The 25,113-nt window shown below is 39.6% G+C and overlaps 1 protein-coding gene across 1 annotated transcript; it reads left to right on the top strand.

The window, feature by feature from the left end:
- The first annotated feature begins 2,016 nt into the window (after positions 1-2,016).
- NXPE4 (neurexophilin and PC-esterase domain family member 4) lies at positions 2,017-19,239 on the top strand. Its single transcript, XM_059405284.1, is given in 8 exon segments — positions 2,017-2,037; positions 7,363-7,383; positions 7,385-7,796; positions 7,799-8,093; positions 8,594-8,624; positions 8,627-8,660; positions 13,567-13,773; positions 18,599-19,239. Coding segments are annotated over 8 exon segments (1,662 nt in total).
- The last annotated feature ends 5,874 nt before the right edge of the window (positions 19,240-25,113 follow it).

Below are 25,113 nucleotides of genomic sequence, written 5' to 3' on the forward strand. Positions count from 1 at the left end.
TGGTCAGGTTGAAGTTATGGGTTTGGAGAAAACTACAGAGGTGACGTGTCTTTTTTATCACTGTGTATCAAGGGTACATCTTATCAATTTGATTTGTCACTATTGATGTTGACCTTGGTCATCAGGCTGAGGATATTCACCAAGTTTCTCTGCTGTTGGAGTTCTTCTCCCCGCCCCCACCCTATGTCATAATCTTTCCAAGAAAGGTACTATGCATAGAATAAGACCTTTCCTGAGTTTATTTCTTCTCCCATCAACTTTATTGCCTTATATTTTTAAAATAGTTCCTGTGTCAAGCTTTGTAAATGTATGGCTCTAGTTATTTTAGTATTCTCTCGTGATTTCGAACGTCTTTGCATCGGCTGTAGTAAACCCGTTTTTCCCCAGATGGATTATTTGTATATTTTTCCTTTCTGTTGATCAAATTTATTGGAAAGGTGCACATGTTTTAGTTTTGTTCTAGGAATTAAACTTTTGTTCTGATGGTTATTACTTCTTTGTTTTAGCTCCTATCAACATCTGCTCTTTTACTTGGCATTTCTTTACTACTTCAAGTTTACCACGCTCTTCTTTGGTGTTCTGGACGTGGGCATCCAACTCATGTGGTCTTCATTCTTCCTGCTATCTAATGGCTGTATTTACAGTTGTAAATTTCCCTCACAGTATAACGTGGTGGCGTTCTACATTTGATGGAAGGAATTTCGTTATTATTCACTGTCCACATTTTGTTGTGATTTCATTGTGATTTACATTTAAATAATGAATTTAACAGCTGTTGAGGTTTTTTCTTGTGACCCCATACATGGTCTATTTTTTTATTTTCACATGTACTTGAAAATAATATGTTTGTTTGTTTACTTGGATTTTACCCTGTCTTTCTTGGATTCTTATGGATGTTGACCTATTTATTTCTTTGCTCCAGATCTTTTGTCTTTCATATTCTTTCAACTCTTTACTCTCTGATTTCTGGGAACGATCCTCAACCTGATCTTTCACTTTCCTAACTGGCCTTCTGTATGCATTCTCCTCTTGCACCAGACTATCATTTATTCCGGGTATTATTTATTTCAGACCAAGAAGCTTCAACTGGTTCTTTTTTTTTTTTATTAGATTTTATTTATTTATTTGACAAAGATCACAAGTAGGCAGAGCAGCAGGCAGAGAGAGAGGGGGAAGCATGTTCCCTGCTGAGCAGAGAGCCTGATGTGGGGACTCAATCCCAGGGATCATGACCTGAGCTGAAGGCAGAGGCGTAACCCACTGAGCTACCCAGGCACCCCTCGACTGGTTCTTTTTTAATGACTACTTGTTTTCTGCTTTCCAATCAGACAATCAGCATCTCCACTTGCTCTCTAATACTATAATAACTCTAATTCTTGTTCAGTGTGGTCCATTACTTTTTCCCTTTCTTACATAGTGCGTGTACCTTCGGCTGTCTCATTATTTTTCCTGCGATGCCACATTTCCCTGGGATTATCCATGACTGTCAACAGTCCTGTCTCCCTAGGAGAACCTGCCAAACTGTAAGCCCTAGCTCGTGCCCTCGGTGTAGTGAGTATACAGAGATTCTTGGAAGGGGTCTTTAGAGCTAAGAGCCCATTTTGATTTTTCCTCAACAATTTCCAGTTTGTCATGCACACACACTGTGACACTGACCTCAAGTGACTTTTCTGTGCCTCCCCCGAAGTACAGCTTGTCCCAAGAGCTGTCATCCTCTTGGGACTCGATCCTCTAAACCACAGCTTCTCAACCAAAAATGGTGTTGGGAAATATGTGCAGGGAATTTGGCGGCTGCTGTGATGACACTGTTGCTAAAGCATTTGGGGCAAGGGGTTGGGAATATTAAACATGCTATAGGCATGGAGAAATCCCACACAATAAAGTACCATCTTGAAAAAAATGACAGTAGCCTTCCCATGGGTAGCAAGAAGACAGGAGTTAAAGCTGAGGACTAATTCACTCATTTGCACCTGCGGGTTTCGCCTCCCTGCTCTCAGGTTTCTGTAGCAGGGCTGGATGCTGCTACACCGCCTCCAGGTAGGTCCTGAAAGATGGTGCTGCCCATTCTCTCCCCTATAGTCACCAGGTAGCAGTGTTCTAACCAGGGCACTGCAAGGAAATTAAAAGGACCCAGAATGCTTGCCTCCATCTTTACCCTGTTCCTGACTACCAGCTTTCTCCTGCCCTGGTTTGGCTTCCTCCTCCTAAAGGCTAACCTCCAACAGGGACATCAGAATCCAATCATCTTGGACTTCCTCAGGATTTCTTACAGCTTTTACTAAGATCTAAATATACCAGCTTCTCCCTTCTGTGGCACACCTGGTGTTGAATCAAACAAAGGAACCAGCATCCTGTTAGTATTCTATCTTGGAGCCTCAATCTAGGAGCATGGAGTCTTAGCAACATGGGAACAGAAAGGTACAGTGGATCGCTAATTTTAGCTAATTTTGAAAATTTGGAGCATTAAAAGTGGATTTACCCCCAGAAAATAAGATATACAAAGACATGTTTAAAAAAAAAAATGCTGGGGCAGCTGGGTGGCTCTGACTCTTGATTTTGGCTCAGGTCATGATCTTGGGTGGTGGGATCAAGCCCCACGTCAGTTTTCATGCTCAACATGAAGTCTGGGTGAGATTGTCTCTCCTTCCCTTCTCCCCATCCTTCCCATGTTCTTTTTCCCTCTCTCTCAAAAAATAAATAAATCTTAAAAAAAAAAATAGTGCAACATTCATAGATGAAAAACATACCAAGCAAGATGAAAAGCCTAGAACTCTATCAGGTATAGATGACAACATGAAACAGTGGAAGTCATAGCACCTCTTCTGTATAGACATAAATCATTTGCTGAATTATTTGGTAGACAATATAGGGAAAATGAAACATTTCATGGAGAAATATATTATTTCTACCATTTGAGAAAGTTTTTAAAAATTTATAAAGATTTTATTTGAGAGAGAAAGAGCACCCACAAGCCAGGGTAAGGGGCGGAGGATGAGGGGTGGGGAGCGGGACAGAGGCAGAAGCAGACTCCCCACTGAGCAGAGAGCCCAACACAGGCTCATTTCCAGGACCCTGGGTTCATGACCTGAGCCAAAGACAGATGCTTAACTGACTGAGCCACCCATTCGCTCCTAAGTTTTTTAATCTGAAATAATTTTATAAGTATAGAAAGGTTTTCAAAAGCAGTATAGAGAGTTCTTATATAGTCTTCAGCCAGCTTCACATAATAACATCTTGTATGATTATTGGACAGTGTACAGAACCAAGAAATTAACATTGGTGCATTAGTGACTGTTAGCTAAACTACAGACTTTATTTGAATGTCACAGTTTTTTCCACTAATGTCCTTTTTCTGTTCCAGAACCGAAGACATGATCCCACACTGAATTTAGTCATTACCTCTTTAATCTCTTCCAAGCTCAGTTTTACACTGTTTCTCATGATCATAAATCTTTTTTTTCTTTTTAAGATTTTATTTAGGGGCGCCTGGGTGGCTCCATGGATTAAAGCCTCTGCCTTCGACTCAGGTCATGATCTCAGGGTCCTGGGATCGAGCCCCACTTGCCTACCCCCCGACCCTGCCTGCCTCTCTGCCTACTTGTGTTCTCTATCAAATAAACAAATAAAATCTTTTTTTTTTAGATTTTATTTATTTATTTGACAGACAAAGATCACAAATAGGCAGAGAGGCAGGTAGAGAGAGAGGAGGAAGCTGGCTCTCCACGGAGCAGAGAACCGATGCGGGGCTCGATCCCAGGTCCCTGAGATCATGACCTGAGTCGAAGGCAGAGGCTTTAACCCACTGAGCCACCCAGATGCCCCTAAATTGGGTATTTTATTATTAAACTGCTTCCTTGGAATGGCTTCCACCTTCTGCAGAATTCTCATTGACCTGCATTTGGAGCCATGATTTTCTTCCTTGATCTAAGCTCCTCTGCCTTTTGTTTTTCAGATCGATCTTTCTTTCTTTCTTTCTTTCTTCCTTCCTTCCTTCCTTCTTTCCTTCCTTCCTTCCTTTTTTTTTTAAGTAATCATTCTGCCCAATGTGGGGCTCAAACTCATAACCCTGAGATCAAGAGTCTTGTGCTTAGGGCACCTGGGTGGCTCAGTGGGTTAAAGCCTCTGCCTTTGGCTCAGGTCATGATGTAGAAATTGATAGTGGGATATTGAGTGGGATATCCCCCATGATAGTGGGAAATTGAGGCTATAATATGTCTTTCGCCCTTCATCTTGAATCAGGTTTTCCTGCTTATTTTTTACCAAAACATTTTTTGCACAGAGTAATACTCTATCATACTAAATATCACTTAAAATTTTCATGTGAAGTTGTAGCAATTAAAAAATACCTTGTAGTGCATTGTGATGGTTAAGACATTAATTACTATGATAACGTTCATATTCTCTAGGTCATTACTCATTTTTTTAATCTAAATAGCAACTACTGAGATAGTAGCTTTAAGTTTTAAGTTCCTATCGCAACTACTGAGACAGATTTTAAGTTTTTAATTATTATTATGGATTTCTCTGTCCCTTTAATTCTGTCAAATTTTGTTTCACATAAAATATATGTCCATGTAGGCACAATACACATTTATAATGCTATGTTTTCTGAGAAATTGATTCTTACCACTCTTTGAAATGTCCATGTCTATGTCTGGTGACACACATTGTCTTGTCTATTTTAACATTAATATTAGCTTTTTCATGCTTACAGGGCATGTTGTTTTCATCTTTACTTTCAATGTATAGAAAACTTTATATTTAAACTACATTCTTGATAAACAGCAGCTAGTTGGGTCTTGCTTTTTTATCTGTCTTAGAATGTCCAGTCAACTTACTGTTAGTGAAATTATTGAATGGATGTAGGTTTACCTGCTTGCTGTTTGTTTTCTCTTTGGCCTCTCTGTTCCTCTTTTTGGATTAATTGAGATTTTTTTTTTAGAATTTCCTATTAGTTTCTTTATTCTTTTTACAGCTGTAAGGTTTTTTTTTAAGTAGTTCCTCTAGAGATTATAATGCATATTCTTTTATAGTTAGTATCCTGCTACTTTGTGTGATCTGTAATAACCTTTCAAACATTTACTTCTATTTGCCAAGCCATTCTTTATGCCATCATTGTCATATTATTACAAAATTACAGTTCTTATTTAGAATAATTACATGTATTTTAGAGAACTTAGGACACAAGCATACAGTTTTTTTTATTAACACATACTGTATTATTTGCTTCAGGGTACAGTTCTGTGAAACATCAGGCTTACATAAGTCACAGCACTCACCATAGCATGTGCCCTCCCCAATGTCCATAGTATTTTGTATTTATCCATATAGTTACCATTTCTGGTGTTGTTCGTTCTCTCCTGAAGATCTGTGTTTCTATTTGTATAATCCCCCTTTTGCTTAAAGAACGGTAGATAGCGCCCCTCATAATACAATCCGGTGCTGTTCTTTACTCCAAGTTTCAGCTTCTGTCCAGTGTCCATCTGCTTGTGGTGGCCACTTTCCAGCACTTGCAGAGATTTTCTTTCTTTATGGTTTAGAGTTTATCATTGTTATCAGCAGGAGAATTGTTCTGGAAAACAATTTCATAGTGTATATTAAGACCCTTAACAGTGTTGGGGCACCTAGGTGGCTTAGTTGGCTAAGCATCAGCCTTCGGCTCAGGTCATGATCCTAGGATCCTGGGAGGGAGCCCTGCATCCGGCTCCTTGCTGGGCACGGGGACCTGCTTCTCCCTCTCCCTGTCACTCCCTCTGCTTGTGTTCACGTGCGCATGCGTGCTCTCTGTCTCTCTTACAAATAAATTTAAAAAAAGAAAAAGACCTTTGACAGTGTCACCACGTTGGACCAGTAACCTGGATTGCAAAGATTTATAACAAAGGTTTATACTGAAGTATAAGTGAGAGAAAAGTTGAATGCAATAAATGTCCAAAAAGATGGAAATATGTAAAATATTAAGCTGTATCCATGGGCTGGAATACTATGTGAGCCAGTGATATAGATGAGGTTTCTTTTTTTTTTTTTTTTAAGATTTTATTTATTTGTCAGAGAGAGAGAGAGAGAAAGAGAACGCAAGCGGACAAGCAGGCAGAGAGGCAGGCAGAGGCAGAGGGAGAAGCAGGCTCCCTGCCAAGCAAGGAGCCGGATGCAGGACTTGATCCCAGGATTCTGGGATCATGACCTGAGCCAAAGACAGCAGCTTAACCAACTGAGCCACCCAGATGTCCCATAAGGTGGGGTTTCTAACAACTGATTTTTAAAATATCAAAATTCGTTGGTAATATTCAGTTTATTCACAATCATGTGAAATGGCATGTAGAGAATGAAAGAAAAATATTAACAGTGGCATATCAGTTGTTGGCCTATATAGTTTGGCATTGTCTAATTTTTAATAATCAGTGTTTTTTTTATTAGAAAATAAATATATTTTTAAAGATTTTTATTTATTTATTTGACAGAGATTACAAGTAGGCAGAGAGGCAGTCAGAGAGAGGAGGAAGCAGGCTCCCTGCTGAGCAGAGAGCCTGATGTTGGGGCTCGATCCCAGGACCCCGGGACCATGATCTCAGCCGAAGGCAGAGGCTTTAACCCATTGAGCCACCCAGGCACCCCTAGAAAATAAATATTTTTATAAACCTATGTTTATTATTTCCTAAGTTAACTAAAGCAATCTGAAAAATACTGATACATATCATAGAATGTTTAAGCAACATATAAAATATCAAATGGAAAAAATCGTATTTTACATAAAAGCCTCATGCATTTTTTATAAGAATTTATTTATTTGACAGAGAGTGAGAGAAGGAGAGAGAGCACAAGTTGGGGGAGCAGCAGAGGGAGAGGGGTAAGCAGGCTCCCTGCTGAGTAGGGAGCCCGATGCAGGATTTGATCCCAGGATCCTGAGATCATGACCCGAGCCGAAGGCAGAGGCTTAACCCACAGAGCCACCCAGGTGTCCCAAAGCCCCATGCATCTTAAACATTTTCTTAGGGATTTTTTTAATGACTGAATTCTAGTTTTAAGATTAAGACATTATAGGACAATAAACATTTGTTGTGCGCTATGCAGTTAAAAAACATTTTCCATGTATTCACAACTGCCCAGCAAATGTCTATTTTACCATCATTTTAGGGAAGAAGATCCTAGAACCCAAAATATATTAGCCAGTGAAAAATGGAGTTCCACCACCAAATTCAAAGAAAATTATTTTTCCCATGAAACATACACGATGATAAAATCTCAGCATCATTTTATTTTTTTATGTCCCATTATTCTATAAAAGATCAAAGTTGGCTAGCCTACCAAAAATCATATTACATAAAAACATTCTCTATATGTTTATTGTATTCATTATCATTTCAGATATGGACGGTATTTAAGCTGTCCCCCTTCCCTTCATCACTGGAACTTTATCATGAAGTCCTCAAGTCCTGAATTACCACTGCATCCAGTAGTTTCATCAGCAGAGACTGAGCTAAGAATTAAGAGAATCATAGAGAAACTAGACCAGTTGATCCCACCCAGACCTTTCACCCACATGAGCACCACCACCAGTGCCACACACGGCACAACCACCATCCTCCACCCTCAACATGCCTACTGCAGGGGGGATCAGCTAGACATCCTGCTGGGGGTGAGGGACCACTTGCATCACAGGAAGGAATATGGCGGACACTTCCGGAGGGCCAGGATGTCCTCCCCAGCCCTGAAGGCAGGTGCTTCTGGAAAGGTGACAGACTTCAACAATGGCACTTAACTTGTCAGTTTCACCCTCTTCTGGGAGGGCTGGGTCTCTCTGCCCTACTCATCCACCCCAGTGAAGGGATGTCGGCTCTCTGGAGGGCAAGTAACCAAGGCTACGACAGGGTGATGTTCACCGGCCAATTTGCCAGTGGCATCTCCCATGTTGACACTGACTGTGCCCTGGTTTTAAACTCTAGCACTGAGATCTGTGAGTACATGGGTGCTCAAGACCAAGAATCCTTCTATGGCGTGAGACCTCAGCACATGCCCTGTGCTGCACTCACTCACATGCATTCCAAAAACATGGAGGTTTCTTATCTTAGCAGACAAGAAGGGAGACTCTTCAAAAGGTAAATAATTATTTCGGGAGACTACCTGGGAAAATGTGGCAATGATTTAGCCTCCATGTTGATCCAAAGAAAAGTGCTCTGAATATATCAATTTTGGGACTCTATGAAGAGCCATTTTAGAAAAAAAAAATTCATTTTCATTTGGACAGTGTTGATGTTCCATTAGTCCCCAGTCTTTCTGGATATTTAACCCTTATCAGTGAAATAAAAAGATATGTAAACAAAATAAAAATTGAAAGGGAATGAGGAACATACATGTAAGTGCGTGCTCGAATATATTCTTACTTTGCCTCAATAGATTACCTTGCACCCCTTCTGGGTATCTGTACCCCTGGACTAATAAACAAAGGAAGGAAAATGTGATCAATGGCCTGAAATTATGGGTACAGTAGCCAATTATTAGCACTAAGAAATCACTGAAGCAATAAGTAATGTGGCTGTTAATGTTTCCTGATCTTTGGGGTCATCTGCAGATTAATTTTTGTATCTGTCTCTTTAAGAGCAAATGTGGGTGTAGAGATTATGGAAAACAATGCAACAATGCCATTAATGTCTCCAAATGCAACAGTAAGTTCTCCCTGGGATGATGGGTGGTGCTTAGTACTAAACTCATTCAAGGGTTTCTTTCTTCTGGTGGACTTGTTCATTGTTATCTGCCCTATTGGTATCTCTGCACATCAGTCTTCTCCGTGGTGAGCCAAGATATCAGTTACCCAAGTAAATAAATGATTGGAATCACTAGGGTATCATAAACCTGTTTAAGTAACTGTAATTCATCATTAATCTATTTATCGGGCAACAGATTAACTGCTTATTCAACACGATAACCTTCAACTGTCCAAACTCTCTATTTACACCTAGGTGTTTCCCTCCCCACATATCTCCTTCCCACATCACTGTAAACCCAAAAATCACCATCTAGAGGTTTCTAACCAGCCATTTAAGAGTCTCTTGGGTAGACATATGTTTTTTTAATATTCAATTTTTTAAGAGTTCTTATAAATGTGTATTGAATGTTGTCATATTCATTCTCCGCATCTATTAAGGTGATCATGTGATTTGTATCCTAATTTGCTAATACATGTATCACATTGATTTGCAGGTACTGAACCCTCCTTGCATTCCTGAAATAAATCCCTGAAATATAAATAAATATATATTTATATATATATATATATATATATAAATAAATATATATATAAATAAAATATATATAAATATATATTTATATATATATAAATAAATTCCTGAAATATGATCTTTTTAATGTATTGTTGAATTTGGTTTGTCAATATTTTGTTAAGGTTTTTTCATCTAAGTTCATCACAGATATTGACCTATAATTTTGTGTGTGTGATGTATTTGCCTAGTTTTGGTATCACAGTAGTGTTGGCCTTGCAAAATGAGTTTGGAAGCATTCTTTCTTTATAATTTTTTTTAGAATAATTTGAGAAAACTAGGTATCAACTTTTCTTTGGGTATTTATTAGAATTCACCTGTGAAGCTGTCTGGTTCTGGACTTTTGCTCTTTGAAAAGTTTTGAGTTACTGATTCATTTTCAGTCCTTGTAATTGGACTCTTCAGATTTTCTATTTCTTTATAATTCAGAGTTGGGAAGCTGTTTATTTCTTCTAGGTTTTCCAAATTTTTGGCCTGTAATTTTTCATATAATCTCTTATATTTTACATATGTAGTATCATCTGTGATCACTCTGTTTTCACTTTTTTTTTTTAAGATTTTATTTATTTGAGAGAAAGAGGGACAGAGCTAATGAATGAGGAGGAAGGGCAGGTGAGAGGGAGAAGCAAGGCTTCTGGCAGGGAGCCAGATGTGGGACTCTATCCTAGGAGCCTGGGATCATGACCTGAGCCAAAAGTAGACGCTTAACTGACTGTCACCAACACCCCTCCTTTTTCATTTCCAATTTTATTTGTGTTCTCTTATTTTCATTAATGAATCTGGATAGTGGTTAATTGATTCTGTTTACCTTTTCAAACAACCAACTTTTAGTTCATTGAGCTTTTCTATTTTTTTTTTTTTTCATGTTCTCTTCCATTTTTTTTCCACTCTGATCTTTAGTAAGTCTTTTCTTCTTCTAACTTCGGGCTTTGTTCTTTTTCTCTAGTTTCTTTAGGTTTAAAATTGGACTGTTTATTTGGACTTTTTTGGTTTATTTTTTGCTATAGTACTACAAACTTTCTCTTAGAACTATTTTTGCCATGTCCCATGGATTTGGGGGAGTTGTGGTTCTGTTTTCATTTGCTTCAAGGTGTTTTTATTTTTTTACTTCCTCTGATTTTTTTTAACCCATTAGTTGTTTAGTAACCTGCTGTTTGGTCTCCATGTGTTCATGGTTTTTCCAGTTCTTCTTGTAATTGATTCCTAGTTTCATGCCATTGTGATTGGAAAAGATTCTTGGTAAGATTTCAGTCTTTTTGAATTTAATGAGACTTGTTTTGTGGCCTAACACGTGATCTATCCTAAAGAATGTTCCCTATGCGCTTTAAAAATATGTGTTCTGAAGGTTTTGAATGAAACTTTCTATAGATCTCTGTTAAGTCTATTTGATCTAATGTGACATTTAAGGCCAGTGTTTCCTTATTAAAAGGATCTGGATGATGTAACCATTGATGGAAGCATGGGGTATTTAAGTCTTCTACTATTATTGTGCTACTGTCAATTTCCTGTGTCTGTTAATATTTGTTTTATGTATTTAGGTGTTCCTATGTTGGGTTGCATAAATACTACAAACATTATATCCCCTGCTTGGATTTAGCCCTTTATCATTATGTGATGCCTTTTTCTGTTTTAAAGTCAATTTTGTCCTACACAAATATTGTGTACCAGCTTTCTTTTTAATTTTCATTTGCGTGGAATATCTTGCTTTCCTTCACTGTCAGCCTGTGTGTCTTTAGATCTGAAATGAGTCTCTTGTAGGCCGCATACAGGCGGTCTTAGTCTTTTTTAATCTGTTTTGCCACCTTATGTCTGTTTTTTTCTTTCTGAGAAGTTTTAATTATATTTAATTTATTTCCCATGAATATGCCTATTCAGATGTTCTGTTTCATCTTGTATCAATTCTGTAAGTTGTATTTTTCAATGCATTTATCTATCTCCTCTAAATTTTGAAATTTGTTGGCATTCACTTTTATTGTAATATTGCCTTGTCACCCTTTTAATGTCTACAGAATCTTTAGTGATCCTTTTTCATTTCTAATATTGGTAACATGTGCATTCTTTTCTCTTTCTTTCCTTTTGATTAGAGCATTTAATCCACTTAAATTAATTATAGACATGTATGTACTTAATGCTATTCTATTAATTGTTTTCTGGTTCTTCTGTTCTTATCTTCCCTTTTATTTTCTTAACAGTTATATTTGGGTTCTTTCCTCTTTTGTTTATCTATTATAGATTTTTGTTCATGGATACCATAAGATTCATATATTCACATATATGTATTAAGCTGATAGTCAATTAAGTTTAAATGCATCGTAAAACAGTACAATTTTATTCCCCCCACTGCCCATTTTTTTGATGTCTTATTTTATGTCTTTTTATTTTGTGTAAACTTTAACTGTTTTTATGGTCATAGTCTAACCTATTTTTGTATTTAACTTTCATACTAGTTCTTCAAGTGGCTGATTTACTGCCTTTACTGCATAGTTGCCTTTATCAATTAACTTTTTCTTTTATATATATATATATATATATATATATATTCTATAAATATGTATATGTATATTTCTCATTTTCTGTTTTAAGAAAACACTTTATCATTTCCAGAAGATTCCATTCCTGTGTTTCATCTAATCCACTGTTGGTTTACTCTAGTTTACTTTCATTTCAGTTTGTGTTCTTTAGCGCTGGCTCATTTTTACATTTTCTAACTCTTTATTGAAGTTCTCCATTTGCCCATTTTGGTCAGTCTCTTTATAACCATTACTTTGAACACTTTATCGGGTCAATTACTTATCTCTGTTTCATTTGGGTTTTTCTGGGGTTTTAATTTTTTTTTTTTTAATCTGGAACGTAATTCTTTGTTTCTTGTTTTGCTTGACTTTTTGTGGGATTTGTTTTGTTTTGTTTTGCTATTTTTTCTAATGAATTAAGCAGAATAGTTACCCCTCTCTGTCTTGAAAGAGTGGCCTTGTGTAGGAGCATTCTCTGTGTAAATTGTGTGCCTGGTGGTTTTGGCACCAGGTTGCCAAAACCTGGATGACTGGGGCAGGACCAGTCATGGGCCTGGGGTCTCTAGGGTTTTACTGGGGTGGGGCCACCCTCATGAGATAGCTGGGCCTGGAGTGGGCATGGGTCAGGGGATCGTGCTATGTCCATCCTTGTGAGATGGCTGAGTCTGGAGTGGGTACATGCCAGTGGGTTCCTGGTGTCAACCATGCCAGGGCTGCCTGAGCCACCTTGGCAGGGTAGCTGGGTCAGGCATGGCCTGGGGAAATCCCGTGGCCTGCCATTCTGGGGCCTGCTGGCAGGACAGATGGAGCTGGGGAGGGCACAAACTGTTGGCATGGGGTGGTGCCTTTGGGGGCAGTGGGAGCTGATGTGAACTAGAGGCCCGGCACTTCCTAGGGCAGCCCTAATAAACTGGCTAGAGCACCTGGACTCTGCTCCCATCCAGACTATTACAGTGGAGGGGGAGTGCACACACACACACACACACACACTCCTTGTCCATCTCCAACCCCAAAAAGAGTTTCAGTAGTTCCACTACTTTTTTGGCAAATGATTCAGTATGAGTGAGTGGATTTCCTTTACTTAAACACTAGTTGCCTTTTAAATAGCTGTTTTTTACTATGTCCCAGGACAAGCAAGTCTAATATCCCTCCCTAATCAAGTTGCTACACTGGAGGTAGGGCTCCTATGGTTACCATCATCTTTTTATCCTCCTCTTTGTGGTCCCTCTGTTGTTCATTGTGAAGTAGCTGTTCAACCAGCCCTCAGTTCTTCAGAAGGAATTGCTGTGAATGTGGTGGTAGACTTGGTGTATCCATGGAAGGGGATGAGTTCAGGGTGTGCCTGTGCTGCCATCCTGGACCCTCTATTCAAAGAATTTCCAGTTTGATGATGTCACTTATGACACTATGACAAAGTGTGAGAAACTTGAGGGTAAAATGGGCTAAAATGATAAAATAATTGAATTTTTATTACTATGCAAGAACTGATTACTTTCAGAGGAAGCCAAACAAATATTTAAATTTTACCCAGAGGGTTCTTTTTGGGGGGAGGGAGAAAAAAAAAACATGTTCTCTATAATAAACTTTAATGAGCACTATTTAAAAAATTCATATCAGAAAGATTTTACTAAAAATAACTATTTATTAAGAGAATGATGCTTCAATAGGGTTTTTCACCTCCCTCCTGACCTATTAAGAGAATACTTAGAAATGATAGTAGGTTCTTAATAATTACTGGTGAATATGTGATATTTTAGATCTTCTCTTGCTGTTATTTTTGGTAGGAAAAACAGTTCCAATGAAAAAGAAATGCAAGTTTGGAATGGCATCTAGAATCCCTGGGGGACATGTTTGGAAAGAGACATGGAATCCAGTCTCCTGTAGTTTGACTCCAATCAAAATGAAAGAACGCCTAAGAAGAAAATTCATGTATCTAATGGCCAATTTCATGATCCGCCAGTGGATGGAATATTTCAAAAACAGTATCAACAGTATGCCTCAGTCTAAGCTATTATATATATCCCTTTCAGAAATTTCACTTTTTGTTCCAAGGAAGCAGTAGGATATGCCTTCTTCATATTTCTTAACCACAACACAACTTTTCAAGACATAATTGTTTTTCTTTTTTATTTTTATTTTTTTAATTAATTAATTTATTTATTTTCAGAAAAACAGTATTCATTTTTTTTTCACCACACCCAGTGCTCCATGCAATCCGTGCCCTCTATAATACCCACCACCTGGTACCCCAACCTCCCACCCCCCCGCCACTTCAAACCCCTCAGATTGTTTTTCAGAGTCCATAGTCTCTCATGATTCACCTCCCCTTCCAATTTGCCCCAACTCCCTTCTCCTCTCTAACTCCCCATGTCCTCAATGCTATTTGTTATGCTCCACACATAAGTGAAACCATATGATAATTGACTCTCTCTGCTTGACTTATTTCACTCAGCATAATCTCTTCCAGTCCCGTCCATGTTGCTACAAAAGTTGGGTATTCAACCTTTCTGATGGAGGCATAATACTCCATAGTGTGTATGGACCACATCTTCCTTATCCATTTGTCCGTTGAAGGGCATCTTGGTTCTTTCCACAGTCTGGTGACCGTGGCAATTGCTGCTATAAACATTGGGGTACAGATGGCCCTTCTTTTCACGACATCTGTATCTTTGGGGTAAATACCCAGTAGTGCAATTGCAGGGTCATAGGGAAGTTCTATTTTTAATTTCTTGAGGAATCCCCACACTGTTCTCCAAAGAGGCTGCACCAACTTGCATTTCCACCAACAGTGGAAGAGGGTTCCCCTTTCTCCACATCCTCTCCAACACATGTTGTTTCCTGTCTTGTTAATTTTGGCCATTCTAACTGGTGTAAGGTGATATCTCAATGTGGTTTTAATTTGAATCTCCCTGAGGGCTAGTGATGATGAACATTTTTTCATATGTCTGATAGCCATTTGTATGTCTTCGTTGGAGAAGTGTCTGTTCATATCTTCGCCCATTTTTTGATGTGATTGTCTGTTTTGTGTGTGTTGCGTTTGAGGAGTTCATTATAGATCCTGGATATCAACCTTTTGTCCGTGCTGTCATTTGCACATATCTTCCCCCATTCCGTGGGTTGCCTCTTTGTTTTTTTTTTTACTGTTTCCTTTGCTGTGCAGAAGCTTTTGATTTTGATGAAGTCCCAAAAGTTTATTTTCGCTTTTGTTTCCTTTGCCTTTGGAGACATATCTTGAAAGAAGTTGCTGTGGCTGATATCGAAGAGATTACTGCCTATGTTCTCCTCTAGGATTCGGATGGATTCCTGTCTCACGTTGAGGTCATTTATGCATTTTGAGTTTATCTTTGTGTACGGTGTAAGAAAATGGTCAATGGTCGAGTTTCATTCTTCTACATATAGCTGTCCAGTTTTCCCAGCACAATTTATTGAAGAGACTGTCTTTTTTCCACTGTATATTTTTTTCCTGTTCTGTCGAAGATTAATTGACCATAGAGTTGAGGGTCCATATCTGGGCTCTCTACTCTGTTCCACTGATCTATGTGTCTGTTTTTATGCCAGTACCATGCTGTCTTGGTGATCACAGCTTTGTAATAAAGCTTGAAATCAGGTAACATGATTTTATTTTCTTTTTGTTTTGGGGTTTTTTAAATAATTTTTTTAAATTAAATTTATTTATTTTTAGCACAACAGTATTTAGTATTTTTTCACCAAACCCAGTGATTTTATTTTTGTTTTATTTTTGTTTTTCAATATTTCCTTAGCGATTCGGGGTCTCTTCTGATTCCATAAAGATTTTTGGATTATTTGTTCCAGCTCTTTGAAGAATACCAGTGGAATTTTGATCGGAATGGCATTAAAAGTATAGATTGCTCTAGGCAGTAGAGACATTTTAACAATGTTTATTCTTCCGACCCAAGAGCATGGGATGGTCTTCCATCTTTTTGTGTCTTCTTCAATTTCTTTCATGAGTTTTCTGTAGTTCCTTGAGTACAGATCCTTTACCTCTTTGGTTAGGTTTATTCCCAGGTATCTTATGGTTCTTGGTGCTATAGTAAATGGAATCAACTCTCTAATTTCCCTTTCTGTATTTTCATTGTTAGTGTATAAGAAAGCCACTGATTTCTGTACATTGACTTTGTATCCTGCCACGTTGCTGAATTGCTGTATGAGTTCTAGTAGTTTGGGGGTGGAGTCTTTTGGGTTTTCCACATAAAGAATCATGTCATCTGCGAAGAGAGAGAGTTTGACTTCTTCATTGCCAATTTGGATACCTTTCATTTTTCTTTGTTGTCTGATTGCTGTTGCTAGGACTTCTAATACTATGTTGAACAAGAGTGGTGAAAGTGGGCATCCTTGTCTTGTTCCTGATCTCAACGGGAAGGCTGCAAGATTTTTCCCATTGAGGATGATATTTGCTGTGGGTCTTTCATAGATCAATTTGATGAAGTTCAGGAATGCTCCCTCTATCTCTATACTTTGAAGCATTTTAATCAGGAACGGATGCTGGATTTTGTCAAATGCTTTTTCTGCATCAATTGAGAGGACCATGTGGTTCTTCTCTCTTCTCATATTAATTTGTTCTATCACACTGATTGATTTGCGAATGTTGAATCATCCTTGTAGCCCAGGAATGAATCCCACCTTTAAAAGAATACATTCATCTAACTGGAATGGAGGATGTGCAGAGAAGGTTTATTCCATCCCTATCCCAATGCATACCTCAGAATGTAGCCAGCATGTCCAGAAAGTCATTGACAGAGCTGAAAACAATGTAAGATCTTGTATTGCCCATTTTCTACAGTTGGCATAACACTTAAGGGTGTGGGTTGTCCCTCTAAGTTTCTTCATCTGTAAAATGGAGGTGAAAATAGTACCCACCTGCTAAGTGTACCCACCTGGTAAAATGAAGTAATATATACAATGCTTTTAGAATTGTTTGTTACAGAGGTAAGCCCTCTTTGGTGTAAGCTATCATCCCTATTGTTGTTACATGAAAAGAGAGACTCCAGGAGCAAGGTGATGACTTGGCATCAGTTAGAAATAATACTTACAAGCATGGGCTGTGTTATCTATCATACATAGACTGTGCCACTTAGAAGCGATGTCCTTTGACTTGTTACTTATTTTTTGTGCCTCATTTTCCTCATCCAGCTACACAAGAATATTATCTGGTGGTTGTTATGAAGACTAAATGAGACAATGATTATAAATACTTAACAAGCAAGGCCCATAAACACATAGGGTCCAGTAAACAAGAGCTACTGTAGCTGTATCCCATGTCCAAGTTGGGGTTGGAATCCAGTGGCTAGAATCCTAGACCAGTTGCTCCACCTACTAAACAAAGGACGCACCAATAATAATTCAGAATTCACCGGTAGATCTGAGCACTCTTACCTGGCTAACTTCCTGCCTACTGGGTCCTGGGTCTTGTCTGTCTTCCCTGGGGACAGTGCACCTTCTGTGGTTCTGTTATGGCCTGACATGCTGCCACTCTTGGGATCTCAAACTTAGAAGGTCCTCCCAATAAAAAGGGAAAAACAGTAGGAACTTGGCTCCAAGCAATAGGTAGAATTCGCAACAAAAGGGGGAGAGTTGTAAACTGTGACCTCTGAACTCCTGCAGACCTCAGTTTCCTCATCAGTAAAACTCAGGATCTGGAGGTAATCTTCAGCATCACATTCCGTGTAACAGTGGATCTCTCAGGTTATGAAAAGCACAGAATTTAATGAATTACCCCCCTCTTTGTCTAACCTTTTAAATTGTAGCAAAATATCTGTTGCACATTTTGTTAAAAGTAACATTTTATAGCAGGCTTTGGAAAAGGAAGTTGAAGTAAATTAGAAGCAGAATGAAGACAATGATACTGCCATTTTCCTTCAACTAATGCTCCGGTGTCTTTATTTTCAAACGCCGTGGGTGAAAACTTTAAATATAGCCCTTTACTTCAAAGATGGCACTTGTTACAAAGCATTATTAATCCTTTTCTACATATTTTCCTCAGAAGTTCTGACTACAAAGCAGCTGGCCCCAGTAGTCTGATAAAGGCCTAATTTATAGGATGGAAAATGGAAGGACTTCATTTTATTCTATTCATATTAGGCTCCTATTTTCATGGGTTCTAAGACTGGGTAGACAGTTTTCACAAGAATTGGGAGGAATTTCAAATTGAGGTGCCGCATCTGTCACTAGCTGTGTAACCCTGAGCAGGTCATTTAATCTCTTGATCTTCTACAACATGACAATTGTGTGTGTTCTATGGATAAGAAGTTACATATGTTCTCTTGTAGAACCACATAAAGCAAACTGACTGGGGATGGTAAGCACTGGCGTAACTTCATTGGAGCATGATGTAGTTAATTTTTTAGGTATTGTTTTGTACATCTTGTGAGCTGTAGATTAAGCTTGAGGATAGAGAAAGTACTAATTGATGTCTTTGCATTAAAACACACACACACACACACACACACACACACACACACACACACACAAGTAAACCTACTTCTCCAAATACTCTGTTTCCCTAAGACTGGAATTTTATATACTTATATATATTCTATATATATAAAACTTAAGTTACATCAGTGCTTACCATCCCCAGGCAATTTGCTTCTACATCATTCTACAAGGGAACTTCTTATATAACTTCTTATCCGTGGAATACTTTGGATTGTTCAAGTAAGTTTCAAAACTATTCCTTCATTTAAGCCTGTAATCAGTCATGACTGACGTGTTATAAACACCAAACCTTTTCTTCTGTCCTTATCATCTTTGTAATTTCTCACTTGTTTCATTTTGGGATTGCCTATTGGTCATCAGCACTGAAGTCCGTGGATCTGCATGAATCTGGAAGACTTCAACACCAACTTGCTGTGGACTTGGACAAGAATATCAACATCCAGTGGCAAAAACATGGCTACTCTCTGATTGGACCATTGACCTATTCAGTGAAAGAAACTGAATATATAGCTCGAGTCGTTGACAGAACTGGAGGAGGAAAGAGCACGGTCATTGCTATTTCTCTGGGCCAGCATTTCAGACCCTTCCCCATTGATGTTTTTATCCAAAGGACCCTCAGTATCCACAAGGCTGTTCAATGCCTTCTTCTATGAAGCCCAGACACTATGGTTATTATCAAGGCAGAAAACATCAGGGAGATTCATGGTGATGTGGAAAGATTCAGGGACTTTCATGGTTATGTCCAGTATCTTGCCATTAAGGATATCTTTCAAGATCTCAATGTGGGTATCATTGATGCCTGGGATACAACAATTGCACGTGGCACCAATAATGTCCACCTGCCACAATCTGTAGTGATAAATCAAGTTAGTATATTGTTAAACTCTATTTGCCAGATGACCCCTCTGAAATCCATTCACTTAATTAAAAACATTTATAAAGTGTTTGCTATCATGCCAGTTCCTGTGTTTGGCTCTGAACTCACAATTAGCATGAGATAATCTGCACTATGGCTAATCCATAAACCACTGATTCAACCAAATTATTTCTAATTGGGCATCCACTTAAGAATAAAAATTAGAAATGCCCATGAAAAGGAGCTACACTTCTTGACCAGAGTCCTGCTACTCTTCACAAATGGGAAGTCAAGACACCTAATGGTTATAAGGGCCTCTGATTCATGGAAATCCCGTGCAATGAAGTTATCTGAAAATATTTGGAGAAAGCAGTCCCATTTTCTTGTCTCTGCTGCTAAAGACAAGCTCAAGATGATTTCCAAGTGGCAAGAGAAATTCTGTAAGGCAATTCTGCATGGCTGCTGTCCTAAAGGGGCAACAGAATTCTAGGCAAGGCCTCCTGGATACTGAAACCCTCTGACTTTTCTCTCCCTATAAGAACTCCCACTGGTAGGAGCTAATCAGATTTGATAGAATTTATCCTCCAGGAATAAAAGACAATACGTGTAAAGGCACAGTTCCCTAGGATTCAAGAAGTTGGTCACAACTTCGGATAAAGCACATCAGCTCTCTCGGCCTAGTTCCCAAATTAAGAAGTCAGTCGAAGGCTTGTGATTTCTTCAGACCTTGCTCTGTGCAGATCTGTGTGCTGTAGGTCGTACTTCAGGTACTGCCTGGAGGGGTAAGACTTAGAACAGGTGCCTGGCAGGCAGGGTGCAAGTTCTGGCACACCATGTTAGCCTTGCCAGCAGCCAGGCTAACTTACAGGTGTGTTGGACTTGCCGGAGGGCTTTTGATTTGAAGAAAGCTCCACTGCTTGAAATATATTGGAAAACTGCAATGTAGATGATCAAAAACATTGGTTCCTATACTCTACACATGTAGGTTAACGTTTTAATCTCTTTCTCTTGGGTTCTAACAGACCTTCCAAAACTTGACCAAACAAGAATGACTGATAGAATTTCAGTTGAAAGATGCAGTATAATTACTATAAAACAATTTGGCATCCTATTCTTAATTTTTCACTCTAAGCCATGCCCCAGATACCACGGGGCCTCTGACCTACTCTTGCCACTTCTAGGAAAGAACAATTATAATAGAAACATAATCCATTTATCCAGTTTCCTTTGGGTGAGAGATAATAAATTTTCTACTTATTTGCCCATGAACCACGGTTCACGGTTTAGTGTCCAGTAAACATTCGGATGGTCAAAAAATATTATCTAGCATGTGCCAGGAACTGATCTAGTCCTTAAGAGATAAAGTGACCAAAAGGCACATGAATTCTCTGCCATCAAGTAATTTACACTCTAATAAAAAAAGATAAGATATAAACTAATTCCAACCTACTAAAGTCGAATCAATAAAGCATGTGACGTAATTAATGGACAGGGATGGTGTGCTGGCAATGCAGGAGACAAGTAGAGAAGGTATCTCAGAGAGGAAGGCATTTCAAGGGAGATAGAACTCCCGGAAAGGAGGCATCCATGAGAGGAAGTAGAGACCCAAAAAATGACAATTGCAAAACCCCTGTGATATGACGGAGCTGGGTTTAATTAAGGAACAGGAGATCATGATGCCTGGAGTACTGCCAAACCAGGAAACATGGAGGGAGAAGGTAGAGGGGAAAGCAGGGGCCAGGTTCTGTCTGGCCTTTGTAGCCTATGGCAAGGAGTTTGAATTTTATCCTAATTACCATGAGAAGGCAGTTGAGGAAGGAGAAAATAGAAGAAGCAGGAGAATAAGAAGAAAATGCAAGGGGGGAGAGGGACTGGTTACCTGAACCTGGGTGTCACTGTAGACTCTTGTAGTTGCTAAGGTCCGAATGAAGGAGAGTTGTGAAACCATGGAAACGGGCAGAGCGTGTGTTGTTCTGTTATGAAGTGGCTTTCCCTGACCACACTCTTCACCCGCGGTGAGAACCAATCAGGGGCGCTAGAGGTCTTGCGAAAGGAGCAGATTTTTGAAAAAGACACACAGAGGGCTATAATTTCAGAACAGAGACCAAAAATTAGAATATGACCTAGAGTTTTTAAGGAAAGAAAAAGAAATAGGTTTGGGTGCCTGGGTGGCTCAGTGGGTTAAGCCGCTGCCTTCGGCTCAGGTCATGATCCCAGGGTCCTGGGATCAAGCCCCGCATCGGGCTGTCTGCTCAACAGGGAGCCTGCTTCCTCCTCTCTCTCTGCCTGCCTCTCTGCCTACTTGTGATCTCTGTCTGTCAAATAAATAAATAAAATCTTTTAAAAAAAAATAGGTTTGTAATGTATAAAAAAAGAAAGGGTAGGCTCAGATAAAACATTCAGAATAGCTCTCAGAAGTTAGCACTTCTGGTTCTTCCAAAAACTGAATCATCAGAAACGCAGAGGTAACTGTCTCTATGTCTCCTTGACATTTAAGGTGGTCCTTTCCTGTCTGCGATGATTGCCAAGTGTGCACACAGCAGATGCAAGCTGGTCTTCTAACAGGAGGAAGAGGGGGAAATGCCCGTCACCCAACCTTTTGGGAAGGATGGATAAATATTCCTAAAAGAAAGAAGTAAATATTTGCAAAGAAAACTATTTCCAAGAAGCAAGGGTGTTAAGAAATATTACTGAGAAGAAACTGAGAAGGTGAGTGGTTTTGTTTTTGTTTGGTTTGGTTTGTTTTAATTAACATATAATGTATTATTTGTTCAGGGGGTACAGGTCTGTGATTCATCGGTCTTACACAATTCACGGCAGAAGGTAAGCGTTTTTTAATTACACATATGAGGATCTTGCCAAGGAGAATGTTCAAAAACTGGTATATTCTAAGTACTATTTACTGCTGAATTATTACAGTTATAACCTCTTGCCATTGTATTACTCTGGACCCCGTTGGAAGGTAGGCCCCACGCTGTGAACTAAACCAGGGATGTCTCCTAGAATTATGAAACCCTTGATGAAGGAGCGATGGTAATGTATAAAGAAACCATATGGTATCCTTAGGGTAAAGGGAGGGAATCCAGGGAAGGGGCAATAGGGAAGGGGCCCTCCATGTTTGTGGATCAGAGGATCAGACCTTGTCGGTGAAAGTAACAGAGGGTGAAGGTTGGCCCAGGCCACAGCTGGTGTGCAGTTGCTGGGCAAGCAAAAATCAGCCCTTGTGGTGCGTGCAGGGTGCAGGTGATTGGCAAGCAGGGGCACAGGCAGGCAGAGCAGGCGGGGACCTGGACTTGGGCAAACTCTGCAGGAGACCTGCCAAGGAATGGATTGCCCACGCAAACAGGAGGCCATCATAGGCAGGAAGTTTTGTTTTCCTTGTTGCAAAGGCCCGGGAAGATCATCGCTAGTCCGAGAGGAGGATGCGAGGTCCCCAAATGATGGACAGGTTCTGGGAACAAGACTGGGGAGCTCCACCAGATAGCCCCATACCCACAACACCAGCCCACCGCAGAGCCGCTGGAAATAGCGCAGAGCCGCTGGAAATAGCAGCCTAAGTCCTTCCTCCTGTAATGTCCCTCCAGCGCCCTCTACTGAGAAAGTCTGACAATGTGCAGGAGAGACGCTTGAGAAAATCGGGTCCGTTATTGCAGAGAAGATACTGAGGGGTGAGTTTGTAGCTGAGAAAAAAGAAGCTGGTAACTGTTACAGTCATCAGCCTACTCCTTTTTACTGGGTCGTTTCCTCGGGAAACAGGACCGTGCTCTAATAATACTTTACATCTTCAAAAAAGTGAACACAAATTTTAAAACATAGATATTAAAAACTCTGTAGATCCCTGATACTACATTTCTTTTCAGTTATTGTCACGCGTCTTCTCCCCTTGGAACAAAACCTTGACGGTGGGATTCTGTATTCTCTGTCCTCACTGCCTCCTACTCTGTTTCAACACATGCCGTGTTGACTTATGTTCTCCACTGCTCCTGTTAAGGTCATCTTTGAGCTGTCAGAGATAATGGCCACTTGTCTGTGTTCATCCAAATCAGCCTCTTGGTGGCATTTAAGTGGACGATACGCCTTCTTTTTCCAGACCCTCACTTCGCTTTGTGTGACATGACTCTTTCCGTGTTCTCCTCTTGCCTGCCTAGAGACTTCTTCCCCCTCTCCTTTGGCCATTCTGCCTCTGCTACTTGGCCTCTACATTCGGAATACCCTGGGGTTCAAGCCTATTCACCTGTTTTGCGCTATAATCTCATTCCAGGTGATACCGACCCTTTGCTTTAAATCCTGCCTATAGTTTCAGTGACTTCTAAATATTTGTCTCCAACTCTGATCTATATCCAATGGCCTACTTAACTCTCTATTTCCTGCCTAGGTGGTATCTCAAACTCATCATGCTGAAAGTAGAATTCTTGATTTACATTCCAAACACATTTGTCCCTAGTCTTCTCCAATTCAAAAAACGTTAGCAAGACCCAGACAGTAGCCAGAAGCTATCCTTCATTCATCCGCTGCTCTCCTCACCAAGTCCTGCCGTATTTTGTTGTATTTGGACAACCTGTGTCTCTTCTCTCCTTCCTGGTTCAGGCTGTAGAGCCTCTCTCCTGCAGATAGGAAAATCTTAAAACCTTGAAACGTCTGCAAAGCATTCTCTACCCAGCAGCCAGACTGATCTTTGGAAACTGCAAACCGGATTATGTCACACCCTTAGATAGTGATCCCAGAGGGCTGGGATCAAGTCCCACATTAGGCTCCCTGCTCGGTGGGGAGTCTCCTTCTCCCTCTGCCCCTTACCCTACTCTCATGCTTTCTCTCCTGCCCTCTCCCTCAAATAAATAAATAAAATCTTAAAAAAAAGAAGTGATATTCCCTGTCATTGTGAAATATGTTATTTAGTTTCCATGTTACCTACCTAAATACTATCTTAGATAGTATCTTTCCATGGATTCTACAGCCTCAGGGCAAGTGTCTCGTAAGACCTGACCACACAATCTAGATGTAGGTCCCTCCATCTCTCTGTTAGTTAATTACTTTATTGTGCTCCCTTTTCATGTCACTAAATGTCGCTTTCCAAGATGATCTCATTAAGTTGGTTTTACCTATGATCTTACCTGTTCTACTTAATGCTGGAGTCTAAGCTCCCTGACTGGGAGGGTCTCAAGTTGCCCACCAGGTGTTTCATCCCCAACATCTACAGAATTCCCAGAATATATTGGTTCAATCTGTATGTGTTGAACAAAAGACTCCTCTTAGATTGGCCAGGGAGAAAGCTAGATGTAAGAGTGGCTAATACCACCCATTTGTAATTATAGAGCTATGTGTGTGTAGAATGGCATGGCCTATAGTAAGGACGTGTTCTCTCTCAGGAGAACATATCCATGATTATTACGGAAAGACTCCAACATGCACCAAGTCTGCAAAAGCCCAATAAGATGTGTATCACAAAATATTTCCATGTTGTGACTCAGAAATAAAAAAATTTAGGGACAAAGACCGTAGTTTTCATTATTACCTATTGATGATTGAAGCTTTAGAAGAGAACAGAGAGTACGGACACATGTTAGTAGTTGTATCTTTGTGTTGCCAGGAAAGATTTGCTCTTTTGGAACACGAACAATGATACTGATCCAAGCGGCTCCTGGAAAGGGCTTGGCACACGTGGAAAACTAAGGTAGGATAAGATTTGGTCTCTGACCAGAAAGTATCTATAATACAACTAAAGAGATAAACTTGTATAGAAATAACTTGGAAGTGAAACCAGGGGGTCTGCCTGCATAGCCTAAACTTCTATATGTCATACTAAATTAGGCTCTGAAAGTGTCCCTTTGATGGGTTTCCCACTTCCAGAACCAGGTAAGGATCTACTGACTTTATATTCCTGCTTTAAGTCTATTGTCCAAGCTGTTCCTTTTTAATGGGAAGAAAATCCTTCCTAGCATTCTCTAATTAAAGAGAATAGTCCTCCAAGTCCCAGATCTGTAAAGCCATACTCAACCACTGCCTCTCCTGTGCACTGATG

The sequence above is a fragment of the Mustela nigripes genome, chromosome 1 (genome assembly GCF_022355385.1).
Source record: "Mustela nigripes isolate SB6536 chromosome 1, MUSNIG.SB6536, whole genome shotgun sequence".
Classification (NCBI taxonomy): domain Eukaryota; kingdom Metazoa; phylum Chordata; class Mammalia; order Carnivora; family Mustelidae; genus Mustela; species Mustela nigripes.